General features: G+C 39.9%; 1 protein-coding gene, 1 non-coding gene and 1 pseudogene across 2 annotated transcripts in view; 1 reads left to right on the plus strand and 2 right to left on the minus strand.

The window, feature by feature from the left end:
- LOC101411420 (ATP-binding cassette sub-family A member 17-like) overlaps positions 1-25,306 on the minus strand; it is a 258,746-nt gene that overhangs the window by 98,596 nt on the left and 134,844 nt on the right. The window contains exons 15-18 of the mRNA XM_071211442.1: positions 24,798-24,953; positions 24,354-24,564; positions 22,184-22,334; positions 13,971-14,069 (exon numbers count right to left, since the gene is read on the minus strand). Coding sequence (XP_071067543.1) covers positions 13,971-14,069; positions 22,184-22,334; positions 24,354-24,564; positions 24,798-24,953 — 617 coding nt within the window. The remainder of the gene's footprint in view (positions 1-13,970; positions 14,070-22,183; positions 22,335-24,353; positions 24,565-24,797; positions 24,954-25,306) is intronic.
- Positions 8,950-9,057, plus strand: LOC111766941 (U6 spliceosomal RNA). Its single transcript, XR_002798857.1, has one exon. It is a non-coding gene; the product is annotated as a U6 spliceosomal RNA (small nuclear RNA).
- LOC139437481 (COMM domain-containing protein 3 pseudogene) lies at positions 19,379-20,687 on the minus strand (annotated as a pseudogene).

Below are 25,306 nucleotides of genomic sequence, written 5' to 3' on the forward strand. Positions count from 1 at the left end.
AAATTTGTTGAATGTGTACATGAAATGTATGAAGTTCATGCTAAAAGCTTACCTAGACTGTATAAAGTTCATGCTAAAAGCTTACCTAGAATGTGGGGGTTATGTGTTAATTCAAATTTATTGAGCATGGAAACAAAGGACCATTTAACTCTTCCTCTGTATAAAAGGAACACAGAAATCTTATTACAAGTTTGGGTTTTGAACAGAAAGGTCCTGAGCCCGGCTGGTCATAAAAAAATTCTCTTTTCCTTCCCAAAATTCTTACTGAGTCCTGGCCTTTCCATACGCAAATAATTGAACCTCTCCTGACATCTACAACACTATAATCTGTTATTTTCTCCCATTTCTATTCTTTTCTCTCACTTCCTTAATGGACTACTAGCCTAACTAAATCGGCATGTTCTTAAATTCATTTATTTAATATAGCCAAGAACCTAGAAGAATCTGGCAACATATATTTGGCACGCCATCCAGGAGAAGCAGGTATTGGTAAATCTTAACTATGAATCACAGCCTATTTAATGCCCGTTTTTGGTTATCCATTTTAAACGGGTTCCCCTAAGGGCCCCCATAGGACATAATCCCAAGCCGAGGGCAGGGGCCGGGGTGCAGGACCCTTCCGCATCTGTACCACATGCCCAGGCTTCTTACACCTGACCCCGGCCAGGAGGGTGGAGGTGCATGGCAGGGGCTCAAAGCAGGGTCCTGCTGAGAAGGGAATCCTGGGCTGAGCTCCGGTAATAGTGAAGCTACTTTTTTTTTTACCTGGATGGGGCATGTCTATGCTAAAGCCAGGCTTTTTTAGCACTGCTGCCTTCTCCCGCCACCCCTCCCCCGGTGGCAGTGTGAGGGTCACGGACCAGGGTCTGTGTTCATAATTCACCTCAACTCCACATTTAATCTTCTTACTTCCTACTACTAAATTTCTCATTTTGAGTTTGTAAAATGCTTTGGAATGTCTTAGAAACTGGAATGCATTTGCTAGTAAAGTTCTGGTTCTACCCATGGCTTGAGGAGGTTATTGCCTCAGGTCCCCGAAGACTGTTAGCTGGACAGTTGATCTCTAATATCTTAATGGGATTTTGATGTCTGGTTTAGCTGTGAAATTCCCAGGTAAAGCCATAAAATGAGGCTGCTTCTTAAGACCTCTGTAAAAATAGGTAGAAAAAGAGGAAGTTTCAAGCCCTTTTTCCTAGGAAGAATCATATATTCTGGGGGCTTTGGTTGGAGGGGAACTGTTCCCAATATCTCCCATAAAGCTGGCTTGGGCGTTTTGGTCTGAATTCCAGGTTCAGGTGTCTCCCAAGACCAAGTCCAGCCATGGGGATGCCCGTTGGCAGGGCTCTGAATTCTCAGGATGCTGAGACCAGAGCAGTGGCTCCAAACATCTTCCAAAACTTATGAACTCCCTGAGCAATCTAAGTCTATTTTGGGGGCTTTGGTTTGGAAGGGTAAAATTTAGTCATACTGGGACTCTGGGATGCCAGGTCAGCTGACTAATAAAATTGTTTTAGCTGCTTGGCTAATAAAAGTGCTTATTCATTCTTCCTAGAATAACGGGCTTGGTCTCTAACCTACCAGCAGACTCCCCAAAGGGCTGTCTTCTTAGGGATTGGGAAAATTTGCCTACTGCTGGTGTATGTGGCCACCATATAGCCGAGAGTAGCCTCTATGTGGGTTCCAATTAAACATTTAAGAAAAAGGAGAGGATAGGCAGATCTGAGGGCCAGGAAGAGTTGAAAAAAATGAACCTCAAGTTTCCATTTAACTCCCTTTGAAACAGCCTCCCCAAACTCAGTTGTGCCTAATAAGGGGAGTGAATGGGAATCAAGAGCAAGGCAGTTTACTAAACCCCTCATAAGCCATCAATTAAGATGAAAGAGTTCCTAGAAAATGCTAAGGGTATAAAACTCTCTCTTCTGTTTTAATCTGCGCTTAGCTTTGTGTTTTTTTTTTTTAAAGATTTATTTTATTTATTCCTCTTTCCTTTCCCCCATTGTCTGCTATGTCCATTCACAGTGTGTTCTTTTGCATCCGCCTACATTATCTGGTGGCACTGGGAAACTGTGTCTCTTTTTTGTTGCGTCATCTTGCTGTGTCAGCTCTGTGTGGCGTCACTCCTGGGTGGGCTGCACTTTTTTCACATGGGGTGGCTCTCCTTGTGGAGCATACTCCTTGCGCATGGGGGACCCCTATGCGGGGACACCCCTACGTGGCATGGCACTCCCTGCGAGTGGCAGCAGCACTGCACATGGGCCAGCTCACCACACAGGTCAGGAGACCCTGGGGATCGAACCCTGGACCTCCTATATGGTAGGTGGATGCTCTATCAGTTGAGCCACATCCACTTCCCTGTGTTTAACTTTTAAATCTATGTTTAACTTTGTCAGTCTGCTTGTGTCTAGGAAATTAAATTTGGGGTTTATCTGTTACAAATTGGATAATGGTGAAAGGTAACCTAAAAATGAGTCTTTAAATGTCAATACTGTTTAATTAAAAAGCAAAGTACTAAAAAGTTAAGTTCACTTGATATGTTATACATTGCATTGGAAGTATTTAGAAAGCGTATGAAAATTAAGAGATAAACTTCAGTATTGTCAAAACGCTCTTGTGTATTCAAACCAGGCCCAAATACACAATATGTTGCCTCTCCATTTGAGTTATTGGCTAGGTTGGTCACTAACACAAAACACCCCTAAAACAATAAAAGTGACTATTACATCATTGAACATGTTCCTGAAGTGGGTGAAGAGCATAATGCAGTTTTAGACTCCTGCAGAAGCTGGTGATGGCTCAATATGGCCAGATGTACAATGAATATTGCCTCCAGACTGGCCTGTTCCATAGTGCTGAAGGACACTAAGCACCAGGTTGGTGGAATACTGGAACACACCTTCCTAGCTTTTCTCTAGGGTCAACGGTGCTGCAGTACCATTGTGAAGGGGATACCAAGTGGAACAATGATTACCAAAGTGATGTAAGTAAAACTTAAACATAATTGGCATTATGGCCAGCTCCCATGGAGAAATAACATGTATGGTATTGCAATCTATTAATTGCAACTCAAAGAGAAACTTAAGCATTGACTAGTATTAAGTACTGTACCTATATACCTAATGATTATGGTGACACCTTTTCTATTCCAGATCATACGCAGAGGGATACTGAATATGTTGACAGTCCTAGTAAACTTCATTTTCTAAGTAGTCAATGAACATGCTTAACCCAGGTCTCCTTCCTAGCCCTTATTCCAGAACCTGTCCCACTCATACCCTGGGGAGGGCTGGCAGACCCACATGCCACCCAGCTAGGACTAAGCCTTTTCCCACCAGGAGGGAAAAAGCAAATGAGGTAGCTAGGACCCACTTCAGCTTAGCCCCTGCAAGATGGTCTATGGGTAACCTTTCCTCACCCAGAACTAAGAAACCAGGTTCTGATCAAAACTTCACAGAACAAGCCTCACTTTCAATTAGAGCCAAAAAGGAAGGGACCTTAAGTAGTGTCTATGTCAATGCCAGCTCTTCCCTCTAACTACTGCTAGGGGGAAGGCAAGCCAGACATCTCTCTCTTTTTTTTTTTAATGTATCTTTTTTTAAAAATTAAAGTTAATAGATCACAAGGAATCAGACATCTCTTAAGAAACTTTGTTTTCATTTTCTGTAGTTTCTCCCTATATAATAACTAAAAGGACAATGCCTCTTCTCATCCCCCTCTTAGCTATCTTAAGCATACCACCACCATGGAAAACCCGGCTTGGCAATTTATACCAAGCCCTGTTATCTATTACCATCTCTCCTTAGAGCTAACTAAGAGCATAGAAAAAAGTAGCCATGCCTTAGAAGCTCTAAGACAGCAAATAGACTTTCCTACTGCTGTGGTGCTGCAAAATCACAGGGTACTTAATATATTAAAGCAGCACAGGGAGGAACATATTTGTTTCTTAAGGAGAAATGCTGTCTCTTTATAAATCAGTCTGAAAAAGCCCTAAACAGCATTCAAAATCTGCAAGATAAAGCCCACCAACTTCAGGAAAATGTAGCCTTTAAAGGCCCCTGGCCTTTCCTATTATTGTGGTCCAATATCCTTTTAGTGGGACCCTATATCTTCAAGATTCTAATTCAGTTTATTTCTTCCAGAATCAACACCTTGTTAGCCATACAGGGATTTAATTCAGTTCCACCCATGAAGCCAGATTCGTCTTCCCCCAACTGACTTGTACAAAGAAAACTGCAAAACATTGCTAAAAGAAATCAAAGAAGACCTAAATAAATGAAAGGATATTTTATGTTCATGAATTGGAAGACTAAATATTGTTAAGATGTCAATTCTACCCAAAGAGACTTACAGATTCAATGCAGTCCCAATCAAAATTCCCACATCTTTCTCTGCAGAAATGGAAAAGCCAATCATCAAAATTTGTGTGGATAGGTAAAAGATTCCATATAGCCAAAGCCATCTTGAGAAAGAGTGAAATTGGAGGACTCACATTTATTTCCTGATGTTAAAATTTATTATAAAGCTACAGTAATCATAACAGAACAGACATATAGACCTCTAGAATCAAACTGGGAGTTAAGAAATCAACGCCAACATTTATAACCAACAGACAGTAGGACTTTCCACAGATCCTTCCTGGGTAACTGCATTTTTGATCCTGGTTTACAATGAAATGACTGCCTGGTTCCATGTTCACTTAGGTTCTCATGTGGGGCACTATTCTCTGAGGACTTGTTTTCTGGACGCTCAGAATTTCCCTAACCATCAATTTCTGGTTTCTTGATGCCCAGGAGTTGAGTTCCTAGCTTATCCCTTTCCTCTCACCTTTTACTATAAACTGCAAGAAGAAGCCAGGCTGCCCTCCACATTTTCTTTGTAAATTTCCTCAGCTAACTATCCAAGCTCATCACTTTCAAATTATTCCTTCCATCTAACATCAGGAGTCAATTTTGCTAAGTTCTCTGCCACATTAAAGCAAGGACCACCTTCCTTCCTTTTTGCAATGACGCATTCATCATTTCTGTCTAAGGCCTCAGTGGAAGTATCTTTAGCATCCATATTTTTACCAACAGTCTCTTCAAAGCAATCTATGCTTCTTCTGTCTTGCATATCACAATTCTTCCACAATCTACCCCTTTCACATTTATAAAACATTTTTGGTAGTTGCATAGCAGCATGCACCTCACTCTCCTGGTACCAATTTTTCTTTCAGTTTGCCAAAAGCTGCTGGGATTAGAAATGAGTTGGCTTTTACAATAGGATTTATTAACTTATAGGGGTACAGTTCTGAGGCTGAGAAAAAAGTCCAAAGAAGGCATCAGGCAAAGTTCTCTTCCAAAAGGCCAGCTGCTGGCAATTCTGGACTCCAGCCATGTGGAAGGGCACAATGGCGACTCTGCCAGTCCCTGCCTTCTCCTCTGAGCCATGTGGCCCTCTGCTTCTGGCTGCTCCACATGTGGTTCTTCTCTCCCAGGTTTGTTAACTTCTGGATACTTCTCTCTGTCTCTGCAGCTTCTTTCTGTGTTTGTGACTTTTTATTACTCCATTTATAAAGGACTCCAATGACAAGATTAAGACCCACCGCAGGCCACACCCTACTGGAGCAACTTATTAAATGGTCCTTAACTGATCAAACTGAATCAGAGGTTCCCCAAAGGTTAAGAACATAATACTCGGGGAGGGAAACGGACTTTGGCCCAGTGGTTAGGGCGTCCGTCTACCATATGGGAGGTCCGCGGTTCAAACCCCGGGCCTCCTTGACCCGTGTGGAGCTGGCCATGCGCAGTGCTGATGCGCGCAAGGAGTGCCGTGCCACGCAAGGGTGTCCCCCGCGTGGGGGAGCTCCACGCGCAAGGAGTGCGCCCGTGAGGAAAAGCCGCCCAGCGTGAAAAGAAAGAGCAGCCTGCCCAGGAATGGCGCCGCCCACACTTCCCGTGCCGCTGACGACAACAGAAGCGGACAAAGAAACAAGACGCAGCAAATAGACACCAAGAACAGACAACCAGGGGAAGGGGGGAAATTAAATAAATAAATAAATCTTTAAAAAAAAAAAAAAAAAAGAACATAATACTCGGGGAAACGGACTTTGGCCCAGTGGTTAGGGCGTCCGTCTACCACATGGGAGGTCCGTGGTTCAAACCCCGGGCCTCCTTGACCCGTGTGGAGCTGGCCATGCGCAGTGCTGATGCGCGCAAGGAGTGCCGTGCCACGCAAGGGTGTCCCCCGCGTGCGGGAGCCCCACGCGCAAGGAGTGCGCCCGTGAGGAAAGCCGCCCAGCGTGAAAAGAAAGAGCAGCCTGCCCAGGAATGGCGCCGCCCACACTTCCCGTGCCGCTGACGACAACAGAAGCGGACAAAGAAACAAGACGCAGCAAATAGACACCAAGAACAGACAACCAGGGGAGGGGGGAAATTAAATAAATAAATCTTTTTAAAAAAAAAAAAAAAAAAAGAACATAATACTCAAATCACAAAATACGCAAATCAACTGATTGGATAAAAATAATGGATTATATGCCTAAAAAACACATACATACATATATATATATGCTTGCAATATATATGTAGCACATAACTCTGGAAATGGAAAAAATAGCATTAAAGTATTCTAAGTGGGGAGTGGATGTAGCTCAGGGTTAAAGCACCTGCTTCCCATGTATGAGTCCCCGGGTTCAATTCCCAGTGCTTCCTAAAAAAAGTGTTTTCAGTACTTGCATTGTCTGCAAATGATGAAATCTAGTTTGTTACAAACTTTAATAAGTTAAAAATATATGTGTATTATATTATATTATATATTAAGGTAGAACACTGTTTAGGTGAGACAAATAAAAAGCAATGAGGGGAAGCGGACTTGGCCCAATGGATAGGGCATCTGCCTACCACATGAGAGGTTCATGGTTCAAACCTGGGGCCTCCTTGACCCATGTGGAGCTGGCCCATGCACAGTGCTGATGTGCGCAAGGAGTGCCCTGCCACGCAGGCGTGTCCCTAGCATAGGGGAGCCCCATGCACAAGGAATGCGCCCTGTAAGGAGAGCTGCCCTGTGTGAAAAGAAAGTGCAGCCTGCCCAAGAATGGCGCCACACACACAGAGAGCTGACACAACAAGATGATGCAACAAAAAGAAACACAGATTCCTGGTGCCGCTGATAAGGATAGAAGTGGTCACAGAAGAACACGCATCGAATGGACACAGAGAACAGACAACTGGTAGGGGAGAGAAATAAATAAAAAATAAATCTCTAAAAAAAAAGCAATGAGTATGATTGTAGATTTAGACCGAAATAAACTAGAATTTTTCTTAATTGTAAAGGACCAAAGGTTCTACTTAAAAGATAAAGACAGACAAATTAGATATTTTTAAACCCCAGTGTATTAGTTTGCCAAAGGGGTGCCAATGCAAAGTACCAGAAATGTGCTGGATTTTATGAAGGGTGTTTGGGTAAAAGCTTACAATTCCAAGACTGCGAAAAGTCTAACCGAAGGCACCAAAAGAGGTGCTTTCTCCTCACGTCAGCTGCCATGTGTTGAAACAAGATGGCGGCTTCTCTGCCCAGTCTCTGCCTCCCCTCCAGGCTACTGTCTCATGGAGCTCAGCTGAGGGCAATCAGGCAGGCATAGGGCTTATCTCCTACCAGGATTCTTCTCTCAGGCTTGGCTGCCTCCCTTCGTTCCGATTTCAGCTGCAAGCTATCAGGCAAGTGGCTCATCTATCCCCTGGACTTCAGCTTCTTGAGCCTCTCCTTTCTGTCATGTGGCAGCATCAAATATAGTGGCGCTCTCTTTTCTGGGGCATCTCTGTTTTTTATGGGGCAGAGAATCAATCTGAGTCACACCACACTGAGGTAGTCCAATAGAAAAAAGGTCTCACACCCATAGGAGTGGACCAGCCCATAAACATAATCTTTCCCTTTTGGGGATTCATAAAATAATTCCAAACTGCCACACCCAGGCATATGCTGTTTACAAGAAACACATGGAAAACCTGACTTTGGTAAGGCTGAATGCAAAAGGATAAAGAAAGATACAGGAGAGTAAATGTAGCTCAAGCAATTGAACACCTGCTTCCTATTTGGGAGGTCAAGGGTTCAGTTCCTGGTGCCTCCTAAAAACAAAAACAAAACAATAAGCAAACAAATGAAAAAACCAACTTTCCACATACAAGGTTCTGGGTTCAATCCCTGGCCCCAGTACTCAAAAAAAAAAAAAAAAAAAAAAAGATACGGGCAAATTTTAACCCCAATAAATTAGTTCAACTAACCAGAAAAAAAGTAACAATTTTAATTTTTAGGCCCCTGATAAAATAGCCTCAAAACATAAAAGCAAAATGTGACAAAATTAAAATAAGAAAAAAGTGATCTATAGATTCTAAATGACCTACAGATTCAAGCCAATCCCTATAAAAATCTCAATGACCTTTCTTTTGCATAAATGGAAAAGCTGATTCTAAAATTCATATTGAACTGCAAGAGATCCAAATAACCAAAACAATCCTAAAAAATTAAAAGTAAGTTGGAGGACTCACATTTTGTGATTTCAGAACTTATTACAGGGAAGCAGATGTGGCTCAACTGATAGAGCGTCCACCTACCACATAGGAGGTCCAGGGTTCAGTACTCAGGGTCTCCTGACCCTTATGGTGTGCTGGCCCACATGCAGTGCTGCCGCATGCAAGGAGTGCCATCCCATGCAAGGGTGCTCCCCACATAGGGGTGCCCCACGCACAAGGAGTGTGCCCCACAAGGAGAGCCACCCCACACGAAAACACGCCCACCCAGGAGTGGCACCACACACACGGAAAGCTGACGCAGCAAGATGACACAACAAAAACACCGGTGCCACCTGATGAGAATGCAAGTGGACACAGAAGATCACAGAGTGAATGAACACAAAGAGTAGACAATGGGGGGGGAGGGGGAGAAATAAATAAATGTTTTTTAAAAAAATTTATTACAGTGCTTGCTTTAGCAGCACATATATTAAAAAATGGAATGATACAGAGAAGATTAGCATGGCCCCTGAGCAAGGATGACATCCAAATTCGCAAAGTGTTCCATATTTTTGGGAACCTCATATTTTTTAATGTAACATCTTTTGTGATCTATCTATCTTTTAAAAAAAAGAATAAAAAATAAAAAATAATTTAAAAAAACATATTACAATGTGACAGTAATCAAAACAGTGTGGCAATGGGATAAGAATAAATATATAGATCAATGAAATAGAATTGAGAGTCCAGAAATAAAGCCATGCATATATGGTTAAATGATTTTCAAAATGGGTGCCAAAATAATTCAATGGGGGAAAGAATAGTCTCTTTACCAAATGCTGGGACAACTGGCTATCCTCATGCAAAAGAATGAATTTAGAGTTTTAACCAACAGCGTATACAAAAATTAACCCAAAATGGATCAAAGACCTAAATTTTTTTTTTAAGATTTATTTTTTCTCTTCCCTTCCCTCCCTCCCCCAGTTGTCTGCTTTCTATGTCTATTTGCTGTGTGATCTTCTGTGTCCGCTTGTATTCTTGTTAGTGGCACCTGGAATTTGTGTTTCATTTTGTTGTGTCATCTTGCTGTGTCAGCTCTCCGTGTGTGTGGCACCACTCCTGGGCAGGTTGCTCTTTTTTCATGCTGGGCGGCTCTCCTTATGGGACGTGTTCCTTGTGTGTGGGGCTCCCCTATGAGGGGGACACCCCTGCATGGCATGGCACACTCCTTGCGTGCATCAGCACTGCACATGGGCCAGCTCGTCACATGGGTCAGGAGGCCCTGGGTTTGAACCTTGGACCTCCCATGTAGTAGGCAGTAGGTAGCCCTACCCGTTGGGCCAAATCTGCTTCCCCAAAGACTTAAATTTAAGAAGTAAACCTATAAAATACATAGAAGAACACACAGGGGTAATCTTCATGACCTTTTATTTGGCAATGGATTCTTAGAAATGACACCAAAAGCACAAGCTCAAAAGAAAAAATAGATAAATTTGGCGCATTACAATTAAAAATTTTTGTGCATCAAAGAACCCAGAATACATAAAGAACTCTTAAAACTCAACAAAAACACCATAAAAGATAGACAACCTAATTTAAAAGTGGACAGAGGAAGTGAATAGACATTTCTCCAAAGAAGATATACAAGTGGCCAATAAGGACATGAAAAAAATGCACAACAGCAGTAGACATTAGGGAAGTACAACTAAAACCTACAATGAAACTCTATTTTACACCCACTAGGATGGCTATAATTTAAAAATAAGTGTTAGAGAGGATGTGGAGAAAATGGAACTCTCATATATTGCTAGTATGAATTAAAATTATATACAGCCACTGTAGAAAACAGTTTGGCAGTTCCTCAAAAAGATAAACATAGAATTTCCATGTGACTCAGCAGTTCTACTCCTAGGTATATACTGAAGAGAAATGAAATACATGGAGAACAGATGTGGCTCAAGCAACTGAGTGCCCATATCCCACATGGGATGTCCCCGAGTTGGTGCCGCCTAAAGAAAAAACAGACAATGAGCAGACAATGAGCAAAAACAACGAGCTCAGACAAAAAGTAAAAACAACAAGCAAAGAGATGAGGGAGCCATGGAGTGGGGGAACAAATACTTGTACATGAATTTTTGTGACTATGTTATTCACAATGGCCAAAAGATGGAAATGACCCAAATTTCTATCAGCTGATAGATAAATAAAATATGGTATATATACACACACACGTGCGTGCTTAAAAGAAGTTACATAAAAATCCATCTTATAAAGTTAGGGGAAAAACTTTCACAAATTTAGCAAATTAAACTCAAAGAAGGTAGAAAGAGGGAATAAAGTTAAATATAAGGAGCTACTAGTTATGGTGAAACACTAACACTTTCCTTCTAACATCAAGAACAAAGCAAGGATGTCCACTTTCACCACTTCTATTAAACATTATGCAAGTGAAATAAGACAAGAAAAAGGCATAAAAATTGGAAAATAAGAAGTCAATCTGTTTTTCAGATGACAAGATGGTTACATACAAAATACTAATAAACAAAAAATTACTAGAAAATGTGAGTTTAGTAACATCTCAAGATATAAAGTTAATAATAAGCATCAGATTATTTATATATAAGCAACCAAAAGTGAAAAAATGAAATTGAAAAATTCATTTCCATAAGCTTCAAAAACATAAAATACTTAGAAATTTAACAAAGGACATGCAAAACTTCTACAATGAAAACCATAAAACATTGCTGATAAAACTAGAAATGAAGATATTTAAATAAATGAAGATATTTATCATAACCATGGATTCAAAGAAAGAGTATTGTAAAGATGTAAATTCTCCCCAACTGATTTCTGGATTCAACTTAATGCCGGTCATATTCTAGGCAGATATTTTTAAAAGATATAAACTAGCAAGTTTATTTAAAAATTTACATGGAAATGCAAAAAATCCAGTATAGCTAAAACAACCTTTGAAAAGTAGGACAAAGTTGGAGGAACTATATTCCCTGACTGCAAGATATACTGAAAAGCTACAGAACTCACAACAGGGTGGTGCTGGCATAGAACAGACCAAGAGATCAATGGAACAGGATTGGGAATGTAGAGACAGACACACTCACAGCCAACTGACTTTTGGTCAAGGCATCCAAACAATCCAATGTGGAAAGAAGTTTTTTTGTTTGCTTGTTTTTACAAATAGTGTTGTCACAACTGGATATCCAAGTGGAAAAAAATGAACGGTCAACTCCTCATCAGGCCAGGGACAAAACTTAATACAAGATGGATCATAAACTTAATGTAAAAGCTAAATGATAAAGTTCTTAGACGACAATGTAGAATAGCTTTGTGACCTGAGGGCAGGCGTTTAGTTTCCTGGCTGCTATGATAAATACCACACAAAGCGGTGGCTTGAAATGGTAGGAATTTCTTGGCTCACGCTTTTGAGCCTCGAAGTCCAAAATCGAGGCACCAGTAAGGTGACGCTTCCTCATGGAAGACTGAGGTGTTCTGGTGATAGCGGCCAGCAATCTTGGGTTCTTGGCTTTCCCAACTGCATGGGGATGCTGTCTCCTTTCTCTTCTAGGTTTCACTGACTTCCAGCTTCTATTCTTCCATGTGACTTTCTCTTCATAGAGCCTCTAGTAATAGGATTAAGGCCCAACCTCATTCAACTGGGTTATACTTTAACTAAAAGTAGCATCTTCAAAAGGTCCTATTTACAATGAGTTCACACCCACAGGAAGAGCATGTTTTTTTGTTTTTTTGTTTTTTTCTGGGGTTCATAATTCAACCTATCACAATTGGCAAAGATTATTTAGACAGGATACAGAAAACAATAACCACAAAAAATCTGAAATACTGGCCTTCATAAAAATGAAAAAACTTCTCATCAAAGATTGCCATTAAGAATATGAAAAGGAAAACTGCAGGGTGTGAGAAAATATAGGCAAAATATACATCTGACAAAGGACTTATATCCAGTTTCAGAGAAGGCAAAAAATAATGTGTGGAGAAAACAATCAGCACAGTGGCTGCCTCTAATGAGAGAGTGATTGACTGGGAAGGGGACAGGGGGAAACTTTCTGGGGTGATGGAAATGTTTTATCATGATGAGTGTATGAATTACATAGACATGCATTTTTCAAAACTGGATTTGTGCCTTTCCATATGTAAAATTTTACCTAATAAAAGAATTGTAAATAACAAAGTGGGAGTGGCAAGTATGTGAAGATACAGATGATAGAACAATGGCAGAATGTTGAGAAATTGTTGAATCTGGGTGATGGCTATGTAGAGTTTATTATACACTTCTGTTTATTTTGTATATGTTTAAAATTTAAAATTTAAAGTTATAGTAATTTTTTAAAAAGGCAAGCCTCAGAGTGGGAAATATTTGCAACATATATGATGGATCCAGATAATTCAAAGAATTCCCAAAAATCAATTAAGAAAAAGAGAGGTAACTTCAGAGAAAAAGAAGCAAGAGATCTGAAGTAGGCACTTCATAAAAGAGGATATCCCAATGGCCAGTAAATATGAAAAAATGCCCAACCTCACTGGTCATCAGTAATATACAAAATGAAATGACAACAAAATACCACTACACATTTATCATGATGGCTAAAATTATGGAGCCTAAAAATATCAAATGTTGGCAAAGTATGGAGGAAATGGAATACCTACACTGTGGGAATATAGGCTGACATAACCATTTTAGGAATCTGTTGGTATTATCGACTAAAGTTGAACATAAGCATACCTAGCAATTCCACTCCTAGATATATCCCCAAGAGATAAGCATACTTATATTCACCAAAGTCATATACAAGAATATTTATAGCAGGTATTATTTATAAGAACCCCAAACTGGGAACAATTGAAATGTCCATCAACAATATAATGAATAAGGATTCTGAGGTATAGCCATACAATGAAATATTATACAGCAATGAAAAAGAAATTACTCACATACATATTATTAAAGGTGAATCTCACATTGTTTCAGGAAAGGAGGAGATACATAGAAATACCTCCATTTCTATAAAGTTTAAAAAAAGGCTAACCAATGTGTTAGCATTGAGCCTGCATTCTTGCTTCATGACACTCAAATTGCTTAACCAGATGAATCAATCAACTTCAGAGTTGCCCTACCTTGGGAATTACTTTTAAATGAGATAATAAACCCTTCTCATTGCTTAAACCATCTGAGTTGGGGGTATCTGCTACTTATAGTGAAAAGCAGACCAAATGATAGTTTTATTCTTAAACATTTCAGTAAAAATAATATTTGTTGTATGATATCACATTCTAACATTATCCCCATTACCCAATATTTCCATTATGGGAAGTACTAGTCAGAGGATGGAAGCGTATTCTTTAAGAATGTTGCAAAAAGGATTCAAGTATTAGATAATGTTTGGATCCACGACCTTTAAGATCCCTTCCAGTCCTGAAATTTTTGGAGTCTATAGTGTTGTATTTGCTTACCGAATGAAGACTTCTTCTATACTGGTGACAGAGGCCCCAAAGCTGGCGATGCCCAGCTCTGTCTGCCTCATTTCCAACTCAGTAAAAAGAGATTCAAACCTGGAAGGAAAAAATGTTTTTATTCCTGAAAGACAGAAAATGGATTCCTCATTATCATCTTTGGCTCTTTACGGGAAAAAATCATGGGCTTTGGAATCAAGCAGATATCTGTTCAAATCCCAACTTTGTCACTTTCTAGGTGTGTAACTTGGGGCAAATTAGTTAACTTCTGTGAACTTGATTTCTCATTTGAATAAGGCAATACTTACTTTAGAAGTTTCCTGGAAGGAATAAACCTAACATAAACCTAGACAATTTCAGATACAAAGTAAATATTAATTCATTTCCCTACTTTTGAGTAAAAAGAAATAACAATAATATTTTGGGAGTGCTAACTAAATTTCAGGGACTATCTGAAGCCCTTTTATGTGCATTAACTTTGTTAATCATCTCAACATTTCTTTGAGAGGCTAAGAAACTGCCCTGAGAAGACAAAATGAGAAATAGGAGAGACAGGATTCAAACTCAGGACATGTAACTCCAGAGATTCTGCTTTGAAGTATAAATGCTAAACAAAGAAAGTGATTAATTCTTAACAGTCTGCTAACCTGGACCCTTTCTTACTATATGTCTTCCATTTTTTTGACCTGAATGAATAGTAGCTTTTTTTTGGGCGGGTGGTGGTGGGGGGAAGTTTTGCAATATTTAAGAAATCTACAGCAATCCTCTATAGTGGAAGCTTCTATTCTCTCACAATGTTCAGCCCAACAATGTGCCTTTAAAAAAACACACATACCTGGCTGCACATACCGGATCCCTATACTGTCTATTACCCTGCAGGCAGAAGGTGGTTAAAGGTTTAGACTGTGAATTAATTGGGGCTGGATTTGAATCCAGGCTCTGCCATTTACTATGTTATGTGATATTGAGCTAGTTAATTTATCTCTCTAAATCTTTTCTCATCTCTAAGATATCATCTAGTTCACAGGGTTGTTGTAAGGATTGAGATAAATGTGAAAATATATAACAAAGTAACTAGCTTTCAGAAATACTATTTATCAAATATCTTCCCAGGATGCCAGATCTGTTCAATATCTTCTTTGTTCTGTTTCCAGTTATGAGTTTGTGTTCATATTTGCCATTGTCTTGTCAACAAAGTCAATAAGCCCCTTTTTAAAAATTGAGGTGAATTTTACATATAGGGAAGTACAATGTCCTTAAGTATATAGTTTGATGAATTTTTGACAAATGTGCAATCTCACTCCAATCGAGATAAAGAAACTTTCCATCACCCTAAAAAGTAACCTCAGGCCCCTTTCTAACCACACCCCCTCACCCTCAAGCAAACATCGTCCTGATTTTTGTCACCACAGATTAGTTTTACCTGTTCTTGATCATCATATAAATGGAATTATACAGTCCATACTCTTTTCTATACAGCTTCATCTATGTGTATTCATTTACGTGATAGTGGGGCTGGTAAGTCCATAAAGCTGGAAACTCTGAAAAGGGTGACTGGCAGCTCCTACAGCTGTGTAAACAAATTCCTATAATGAATCCCTTAATACGTATATATATATATCCTGTCAGTTCTGTTCCTCTGGAGAACTCTGACTAAAACATTTTGGTAACGAGAATGGGGTGCTGGTATTACAAATACTTAAAAATGTGGAAGTAACTGTTTGGAATTGGGTAATGGAGAAAGATGACCCTTATTATAAAGTAGTAAAGAACTTGGCAAAACTGTTCTGATGTTAAATGGAAGGCAGAACTTGTAAGTGATGAACTTGGATATTTAGTTAAGGAGATTTCCAACCAAAGGGTAGAAGGCAGAGTGCAGCCTGGTTTTCCCTTGCTGCCTATAGTAAAATGTGAGCGGAATGGGATAAACTAAGGACTGAATTGCTAAGCACAAAGGATATAGCAATTGATGATTTGGAAAATTCTCAGCTTATCCAGATAGCATGCTCTGGAAGTAGGGCCAGAAGCAGCTTTATCAGGTTCCTCTCTGTTCTCCTGGGAGATAAGCCCCAAAGAATGGAACCCCACATGAGAGGGTAGCTGAACTACTCTTTGCTAAAGAGAAAAGAAAAAACAGGAGAGAGAAGCTTGGAGGAGAATGTAAAAGTAAAGACTATCAGAAAGGGTACACAAAAGGGTAAAAAGACAGACAAAAATAAGATAGAGGATATGAGAGCCAAAAGAAAATGGTTAATGTGAGTAATGCCTTTACAGTAATAATGTTGAATGTTAATGGATTAAATTCCCCAATTAAAAGATACAGACTGACGTAATGATAAATAAACATGAGCCATCAATATGCTATGTGCATGAGACTCACTTTAGAACAAAGGATACAAATAGGCTGAAAGTGAACATTTGGAAAAAGGTATTTCATGCAAACAGTATCCAAAAAAGAGCAGGGGTAGTTATACTAATATTGGACAAAACAGACTTTAAATGCAAAAAACTTATAATAGATGCAGAAGGCCATTATATATTAATAAAAGTGACAATCCACCAGGAAGAAGTAATAGTCATAATTATCTATGCACCTAACCAGAGTGCCCCAAAATACATGAGGATAAACTCTGGCAAAACTGAAAGGAGAAATAGATAGAAGTTGGAGACTTCAACATGTCAATTACATCAATAGATAGAACAACTAGACGGAAGGTCAACAAGGAAACAGAGAACTTGAACAATACAAGTTCAAGTTCTAACAGTTACATACAGAACACTGCACCCCAAATCAGCAGGTTATACATTCTTCTCAAATGCTCATGGATCTTTCTCCAGGATAGACCACATATTGGGTCACAAAACAGACCTCAATAAATTTAAAATGATTGAAATTATACTAAGCACCTGCTTTGATCATAACAGAATGCAGCTGGAAATCAATAATAGGCAGGAAAGGGGAAAATTTGCAAATATCTGGAGGCTAAACAACACAATCCTAAATAATCAGTGGGTCAAAGAAGAAACTGCAAGATAAATCGGCAAATATCTTCAGAAGAATGAAAACAAGAATACAACATATCAAAATCTATCAGACACAGTAAAGGCAGTGCTAAGGGGGAAATTTACAGCCACAAATGCCTATATTTAAAAAGAAGAGGGAGTGGATGTAGCTCAGTGGTTGAGCACCTGCTTCCCAACTACTAGGTCCTGGGTTCAATCCCTGGTACCTCCTAAAAAAAAGAAGTAGAAAAAATAAAAGACTTAACTGAACACCTGGAGGAACGAGATAATGAAGAGCAAATCAACACCAAAGTAAGCATGCTGAAAGAAAGTGTAACAAAGAGCAGAAGTAAATGAAATAAAGAAAAAAAAATAGAGAAAATCAACAAAATTGAAAGCTGTTTCTTTGAGAAGATAAAAAAATAGACAAGCCCTGAACTAGACTAACAAAGGAAAAGGAGAGAATATGTAAATAAATAAAATCGGGAATGAAAGCGGCATTACAACTGACCCCACAGAAATAAAAAGGACCATAAGAGGATATTATGAGAAACTGTATGCCAACAAACTAGACAACCTAGATGAAATAGAAAAATTCCTAGAAACACATAAACAACCTACACTGACTCTACAAGTGATACAAGAACTCAACAAACCAATCACAAAGAGATTGGATCAGTCATCAAAAACCATCCAACAAAGAAAAGTCCAGGACCTCATAGCCTCACAGTTGAAGTCTACCAAACATTTCAAGAAGAACTAATACCATTCCCGTTTAAACTCTTCCATAAATTTAAAGAGGAGGGAAAATTACCCAACACATTTTATGAAGACAATATGACCCTAATGCCAAAGCCAGATAAAGATAAAGATACTACAAAAGAAAATTATAGACTAATGAAACCTCTTGTACCAGTAGGGCATTGAGTTCCCACCCTTTGGTGGGTGGGGACTTACAGATAAAAGGCATGGTAAAGGACAGAGTTAAGGGTTTTTGATGTTGGAGTTTGATGCTGAAGCCTTAAACTGGAGCCCCAGGAAGTAAGCTCACAGAGGAAAGAGAAGCAAGCTCCAGAAAGGGAGGAACCCAGGTAACCTGAACACTTGCAGACGTCAGCAGCCATCTTGCTCCAAAACATGGAAATAGACTTTGGTGAGGGTAGTAACTTATGCTTTATGGCCTGATATCTGTAAACTCCTACCCCAAATAAATACCCTTTATAAAAACCAACCAATTTCTGGTAGTTTTATCAGCACCCCTTTGGCTGACTAATACATTCACAATTGCCAAAAGATGGAAACAACCCAGAAGTCCATTAACTGATGAATGGATAAACAAATTGCAGAATAAGCACACAATGGAATATTATTCAGCTGTAAGAAATGAAGTCATAAAGCATATGACAACATGGATGAACCTGGAGGACATTATGTTGAGTGAAGCAAAAGGAAAAATATTTTATGATTCTGCTATTATGAACTAAATATAATGAGCAAACTCATGGGGTTAATAACTAGAATATAGGTTAGCAGAAAATAGAAAGAGATTAGAGAATGAAAATCATTGGCTTAATCTGTACAGAATTGGTAGAAAAAGGTTGTTTGGAAATGTTTGGAAATGAATAGAAATGGTGAAGCACATCATAGTGTTTGTAATTAGCAGGGCTAATATATGGGAATATAGTGGTGAAAGGGAAAGTCTAAGGTCATGTATATCACTATAAGGAAAACTAAACAATGAAACATGGGACTGTACAGCATAGCAAACCCTGTTGTGAAAAGTAAGTATGGTTAATAGTATATAAATAAGAATGTTTTTCTCTGAAATACAACAAAAGTATGCTAATGTTTACAAGATGTTAATACCAGGATGATATTTGGCAAAAATAAAGCCAAAGCAAACTATGGACAGTAGTGAGTAGGAATATATTAATAATCTTCCAACAACAGTTAAAAAGAAAGTATGTTAAGTTAAAGAAACTAGACAAAAAGCATTACATATTGTTCGACTCCATCAATACAAAATACTAATACAATTAAATTATAGAGATGGAAATAGATTAGCAGATATATATGGCAGTGAAAGGATAGAGAGATTGAAAGATGACTACTAAGGGGTAGTTTTATTGTTTTTTTTGGAGTAATGAAAATGCTCTAATATTGATTAAAGTGATGAATGCACAATTCTGTGATTATACTAAATGCCATTTATTGTACATTTTACATGGATTATATGGTTTATAAACATGTTTCAATAAATTGATTATAATAAAAATTGATGAGTGACATAAATTCAAAAGGAAATTTTTTTCTATTGAAAAAGAGGGCATCCAGCTTGCAGAAGTAATGGCTCAGCTGAAGAAAAGGCATTTTCTAAACCCAAGAGCATTGCTAACTTCCCCAAGTCACAACTGAGTTGCTCTTTCCAGGCTTTTCTAATCATCTTTAAATTTCCCCACCAAGTCCTGTCACTGTTTCATGTTGCAACTAAAATCAAACTCTGGCTGGGGTCCTGAATCAGTGTTCTTTCTCTATGTTTATGATCACCAAATATGCAAGTCTATATAGATCATATGAAACCAACTGGTCTTTATCTATGCCAATCCCCAGGAAACACCAGTTAAAGAAAAAGAACAGCATATACTTCCTAGTAGGGTTTCTAGGGAATTCTTATTCTGAAATTCTGTGAAAAACAGTTCTATTCACTTTTTCTGTCTTCTAGGTAAGTGCTTAGAGTTGATTTGTCAGCTGTTTGCTTTCCTGCTAGCAGTATTCAAGTAGCGGCTGTTGCATGATAATGCTTTAAAACCACTGGGGTCGATATGTTTTAAGTCTGGATGATCTACCATGACCTTGTCCACCTAGGCATCGAGCAGGCTCTGGAAAGCTGCCCAGAGGAGAATGAAGGAACTGGGTCAAAGGTGCTGTGTCTGATGGTGCTGGGATTGACCAGGATCTGGAAACTTTTCTGCACATATTCTGAGAGCTGGTATAGGTTAATTTTAACATGAAAAAGTTTAAATCATCTGAAAGTTATTTTAGTTTGAGATATTTTTAATCATATTGAGAAAGTGCCCATCAGTTCTTACTCTAATCTCAAAAAATAGCGATACAGAATTTTAACAAATGCATTTTTCTAATTTATGTGGATGATACATGGTATTTCTTTTTGACCTACCAAATTGATAAAACATATTAATTAATCCTAATAGCAAACAATACTTTCAAAATGATGTATTATTCTTTCAATGAACAATCAATTATATTAAGCTGGAGTAGTAAAAAGAAGTAGCAAGTATTTTTTATATTCTCTATTCTCTGGAAGAATTTGAATAGCATTCAAATCATTTTTTTCTTAAATATTTGATAAAATATTAAATTATTAAAAACTTTGTTACTTCTTGAATTAATTTTAATAAAATTATTTTTTTAGATAATCATCTATTTTATTCAGATTTTCTATTACCTTAAAATTGTGTAAAGCATTAGTTTCTAATTCTGTATCTGTGGTTTCCCCCCAATTTTCAGTTCTAATTTTATGTATCTGTGCTTATTTTCCACTCATATTCATGAGGCTACTCTTTCCCAGTATCCTTTGCAGGGTCCCTTTGCTCTCTGAAATCTCAAAATTTAGGAGTGCTTCAGTGATTGGTTGTAGGCTCTATTTTCTTCTTTCTCTACACTCTTTTCCTACATGACCTTATCCTTTTCCATGACTTTAAATACCTCTGTATGATGATGATGCCTGCCTTGTATTTCCAGGCTAAACCTCTCCTCAAGCTCTATATTCATATATATCCAACTGCCTTCTTGATATCTCCACTGGGTGACTCATGGGCATTTCAAATGTAAAGTAGTCAGAGCTGACCTCTTGATAACCACCTCTGCCAAATCTGTTTGTGTCCCACCACATTTGAAATGCCCATGAGTCACCCAGTGGAGATATCAAGAAGGCAGTTGGATATATACGAATATAGAGCTTTCCCACGATCACTTGAGAGTAGCCAGAGAAGTAGGTATAAAACCAGCAAGCAAGCCCAGAGAGAAAAATGTTCAAGAAAAAAGAAATGGTTAACTGTGCAGTTGATATCATAAGGTTGAATACAATCAGGTTAGAGAGTTTTTTCTGTATTTTAGTTCTTAGGTTGAATAGTGGGTTTACCAGTACTCATTTTATTATTATATTTGATGGCCTACATATATGTAACATATATTACTTGTAGGGATAAAATAGTACCTAATAATATGTTTTGAAAAAAGACAGTCAGAAAGGTCCCTCATGTCTTTGTAAGTTAGAGGTTGATGGTGATCTGAAAAAGAACAGTCAGGATGGGAGGGTATGGGTTGATGTACTTTGGAATAACAGATTGAGAAATGTATGGGAGGTAAGAAAAAGAGGGCAACATGTTCAGACTACTCTTCAATGACATTTGACTGTGAAGGGAAGCAGAGACATGGAGTGGTGGCTGGAAAAAGAGGTAGGTTCCAGGAGTTGTTTCTCCAGATTATGCCACTATGTTATGGCCATGACTTAGTACAGAGAAAAGTTGATGAGGTGGATGAGAGAGGGAATGCCAAACAGGTGAATTCTTGAGAAGGTGAGGTGAGTGGGATTTTGAGCGGTTCTTGAGGGAAAGAACTTGGATAGGTAAACACTTTCCCAGCTGTAATAAAGTGGAAAAAAAGGGAAAATGCAGAAGTAAGCAGGTTTGTTGATTTGGGATAAGGATATAACAGAGTTACTGCTTGATGGTTTTTATTTTCCAAATGAAGCTAAGGTTCTCTTCCGAGAGGGACATGAGAGGGCTAAGGAGAGGGACAGAGGAAAGTGCTGTGAACCTGAGGTCTAAAATAATAATTTTAAATATAGTCACGTAAAGTCTTCATCTGAACCCAGTATTTTGGGTACAGGTTATAAGGGTTCACACCATAAAAGGCCCCTGCAAACTCTATAAAGAATTTGGACTTTAACTTGGGGGTAAATGGGAATCATCAAGGGCTTTTAAAGAAGGAGGTAACACGATCAGATTCCTATATTGAACACTCACTCTGATTGCAGTGTGGCATCCTTCAGAAAATGGTAATGCCGAAGGCCTAGCAGTTCTGGTCCTTACTTCGCAAAACACTCATAATACAGATGGGAAATTGAAGAGACAACGCTGAATACTCAGTATTTGCAAACAATTATTCCAGGCCTCTTATGTCCATACCTGTGCACACTCTCTTTTGGAAGTACAAATGTTAATTCTTCTCCAGCGTCGTCCTCTAAAATTGCATCAGGTATATGATCATAAATGAGATGAGAAATTGTCTCTACGTCACATTGAGATTCTTTCACTAAAGTCATATAATATCCTGCACCTGAAACACCATGTAAAAGACCATAAAACAATTTTACTCTTTACACTTTTCTTCTTGAGCCACATTTAACTTCAGTAGCTCTATGGGAAAAAAACACTGGAGAGTCCCATGGGGTCAAACTGAAATCACAATGAACTCACCCTTGAAGCCTCCTGATTATATTCTTGAGTATTGCCTCCTGCTCCATAATTGGGAGATGATAATGGCAAATTTGGTGATGTTGGCAAAATACAGAAAGGTTGCATTAAGAGCAACCCTCACTTTAAGAGGTAACTAACTTGGGGAAGTGAAAACTTACTAGATACTAATGTAAAGAACAAAGATATTTTTTGTATAATAATTAAATTGTGTTTTTGAGGATACATACTTCATGGCATTCTAAATATTATTTCAGGAATTAATAACACTTTTAGTATTATGTAGGAGATTTATTCATTCAACAAACATTTCTTGAGTTCCTGTGATGTGCCAGGGACTGTTCTTGGTACTGAGGAGATAGCAGTGGATAAAACAGTCAAAAATCCCAGTGGGAGACAGACAATATACAAGATAAAACAGTAAAATGTATGGAATATTAAATAGGAACAAGGACAGGGAGCACTGGAGTGTGCTTTGAACAGAACGACGAGGGATGGCCTCGAGGATGTCATCTCTGCATAAGGGCCTGTGTCGGAGACCTGGGAAGGGCACGCTCAGCAGAAGGCACACCAATGCACAGGCCACGCAGGGGAGTGCTGGGTATGCTGGATCACAGGGTGGTCTGGGCTGAGAGTAGAAGTGGAAGAGTATTGGGAATGAGAGATCGGGGTGACAGGGTCATGCCAAGAAGGTCTTTTAGGCTATGTAGAGGACTTGGGCTTTTACTTGGAGTGGGAGGGAGCTCGTTGGAGGCTTCCAAACAGAAGAGTGGCATCAACCTAACACTGTAACATGCTCCGTATGGCAAGTGGGGTGAGAACAGAATGAGGGTGTGCAGAAGCAGGAGCAGGGAGGTGGATTAGAAAGCGACTGCAATAACCCAAGGGAGAGGAGATAGTGAGCAGGACTTGGGCTCCAGCAAGTGATCAGAGGTGGTGGGAAACAGAGCTGGAGAGACTTTGAAGGTAAGGCCAACAGGGTCTACAAATGGATCAGATATGAGCTGTGGGAGAACTGGGGTCAGGGAGGCTGCCACCACTTTGGCCGAGCCCCTGGAAGAATGGAGTTACAAATACTGAGAAGCAGAAGGCTGCTGGAGGAGGAGGGGCTGGAGGAGGAGCTGGAGCTCAGTTTGCCCATCCTTTAGATATCTGAGATACCTACTCAATGTTAAAGTAGAGACACGGAATGCACAGTTGAACATATAAATCCGGAGTTTCCGAAGAGGTCCATGTTAGAGAAACACATTTTTTAGGCACAGAGAAGTTATGTAAAGCCACAAGCTCATAAGAAGAGGCAATGAGAAAGAACAGAGAAATAAATGCCTGAGGTGCTTCAATATTTAGAGCGAGGAGTGATGCAAAAGAACAGAGACACAGGAAGTAAAACCAAGAGCACAAAGGGTCCTGAAAAACAAGTAAAGGGTGTTTGAAGGGGGACAGCCATAAGGATTACAATCAGTTTCTAGAAAGAACAATCCATGCTGTATGGTGCTTTCACACACTTTCTCTCACTCTTTGAGGAACACAGCAACGTAATCTCCAGTATACAGATCAGAAAACTATACACTAAATTGGCCACTGGATGAAGGGACAGTATATTGGTAGAGTGGGAACTCAACAGTTGATTTTAAGTCTCTGAGATTCTTTTCAATGCATTCCTTCTTTATTCCCACAAACTCCTCTCCCTGGGGCCTGGGGCCTGGGGCCGACAAAACCCTATGTAAGGGAAGAGGCAATTTAGAGACTGTCTCTCCTTGCTCGATTTCAGGGATCCTCGTGAGAGTTAAAAGTGGGCAGTTTTCTTGATCACCTGGGGCCAGTGGTACTGACCCCACAATGCAGTAAAGAGTGGCCGGCCCCGCCTGCCCCCGCCGCTCACCGTATTTCTTCTTGAGGAACAGCGAGGACCCGCAGCACTGCAGCTCGCCCTTGGCCATGATGGCGATGCGGTCCCCCAGCAGGTCGGCCTCGTCCATGAAGTGGGTGGTCAGCAGGATGGTGCGCTCGCTCTTCTGCTGCTGGAGGAGGTCCCAGATGGCCCTCCTGGAGACGGCGTCCATGCCGGACGTGGGCTCGTCCAGCATCAGCACCTGGAGGGCGAGGAGGGGCCGAGCTCCGTCCCGCGCCCGGCCCGGCCGCCCAGCGCGCCCCGAGCTGCCCGGTCACGGCGCTCCCGAGCTGCCGGCCGTCCTAGGAGGAAACCGCAGGACCGCCCACGCCGGGCTTCCCTTCCCGCGGCGTCCAGGGCCCAGGAGGCCGGGCCACGGTGCAGGGGCCCCCGGCGCCGCGGGCTCGTCCCCCGCAGCGGGCCCCGCTGCCCCACCTTGGAGCCCGCGATGAGGGCGATGCCGATGGAGAGCTTGCGCTTCATGCCCCCGCTCAGGAACTTGCTCTTGGAGTGCTGCTTGTCCTCCAGGTTGAGGATGTGCAGCATCTGCTCCACTTCCTCAGGGCACTTCCCCCGCGGTAATCCCTTCAGCTGGAACAGCGGGAGACCGGAAGGGAGATGGGGCGGGGGCTCTCTGAGGGGCCTGCCCCATCCAACAAACCGTTTTTTTGTATAGACAAAATACACACAAGACAAATACATTATAAACTTATAACCTTCCAGGAAAGGGATAAAAAGGTTTTTGTATTTTGAACTAAATAAATATATGACTTATTAAAAAGTAAATACAGCAGAATATTAAAAGGATTATGCACCATGACCAAATGGGATTTATCCCAGGAATGCAAGGTTGATGAACTCCAGCACCTTTTCATGGTAAAAACACCCAACAAACTAGAAATAAAAGGGAATTTCCTCACAACAAGAGGCATCTATGAAAAACA

Source organism: Dasypus novemcinctus, chromosome 23, assembly GCF_030445035.2.
Source record: "Dasypus novemcinctus isolate mDasNov1 chromosome 23, mDasNov1.1.hap2, whole genome shotgun sequence".
NCBI classification, from domain to species: Eukaryota; Metazoa; Chordata; class Mammalia; order Cingulata; family Dasypodidae; genus Dasypus; species Dasypus novemcinctus.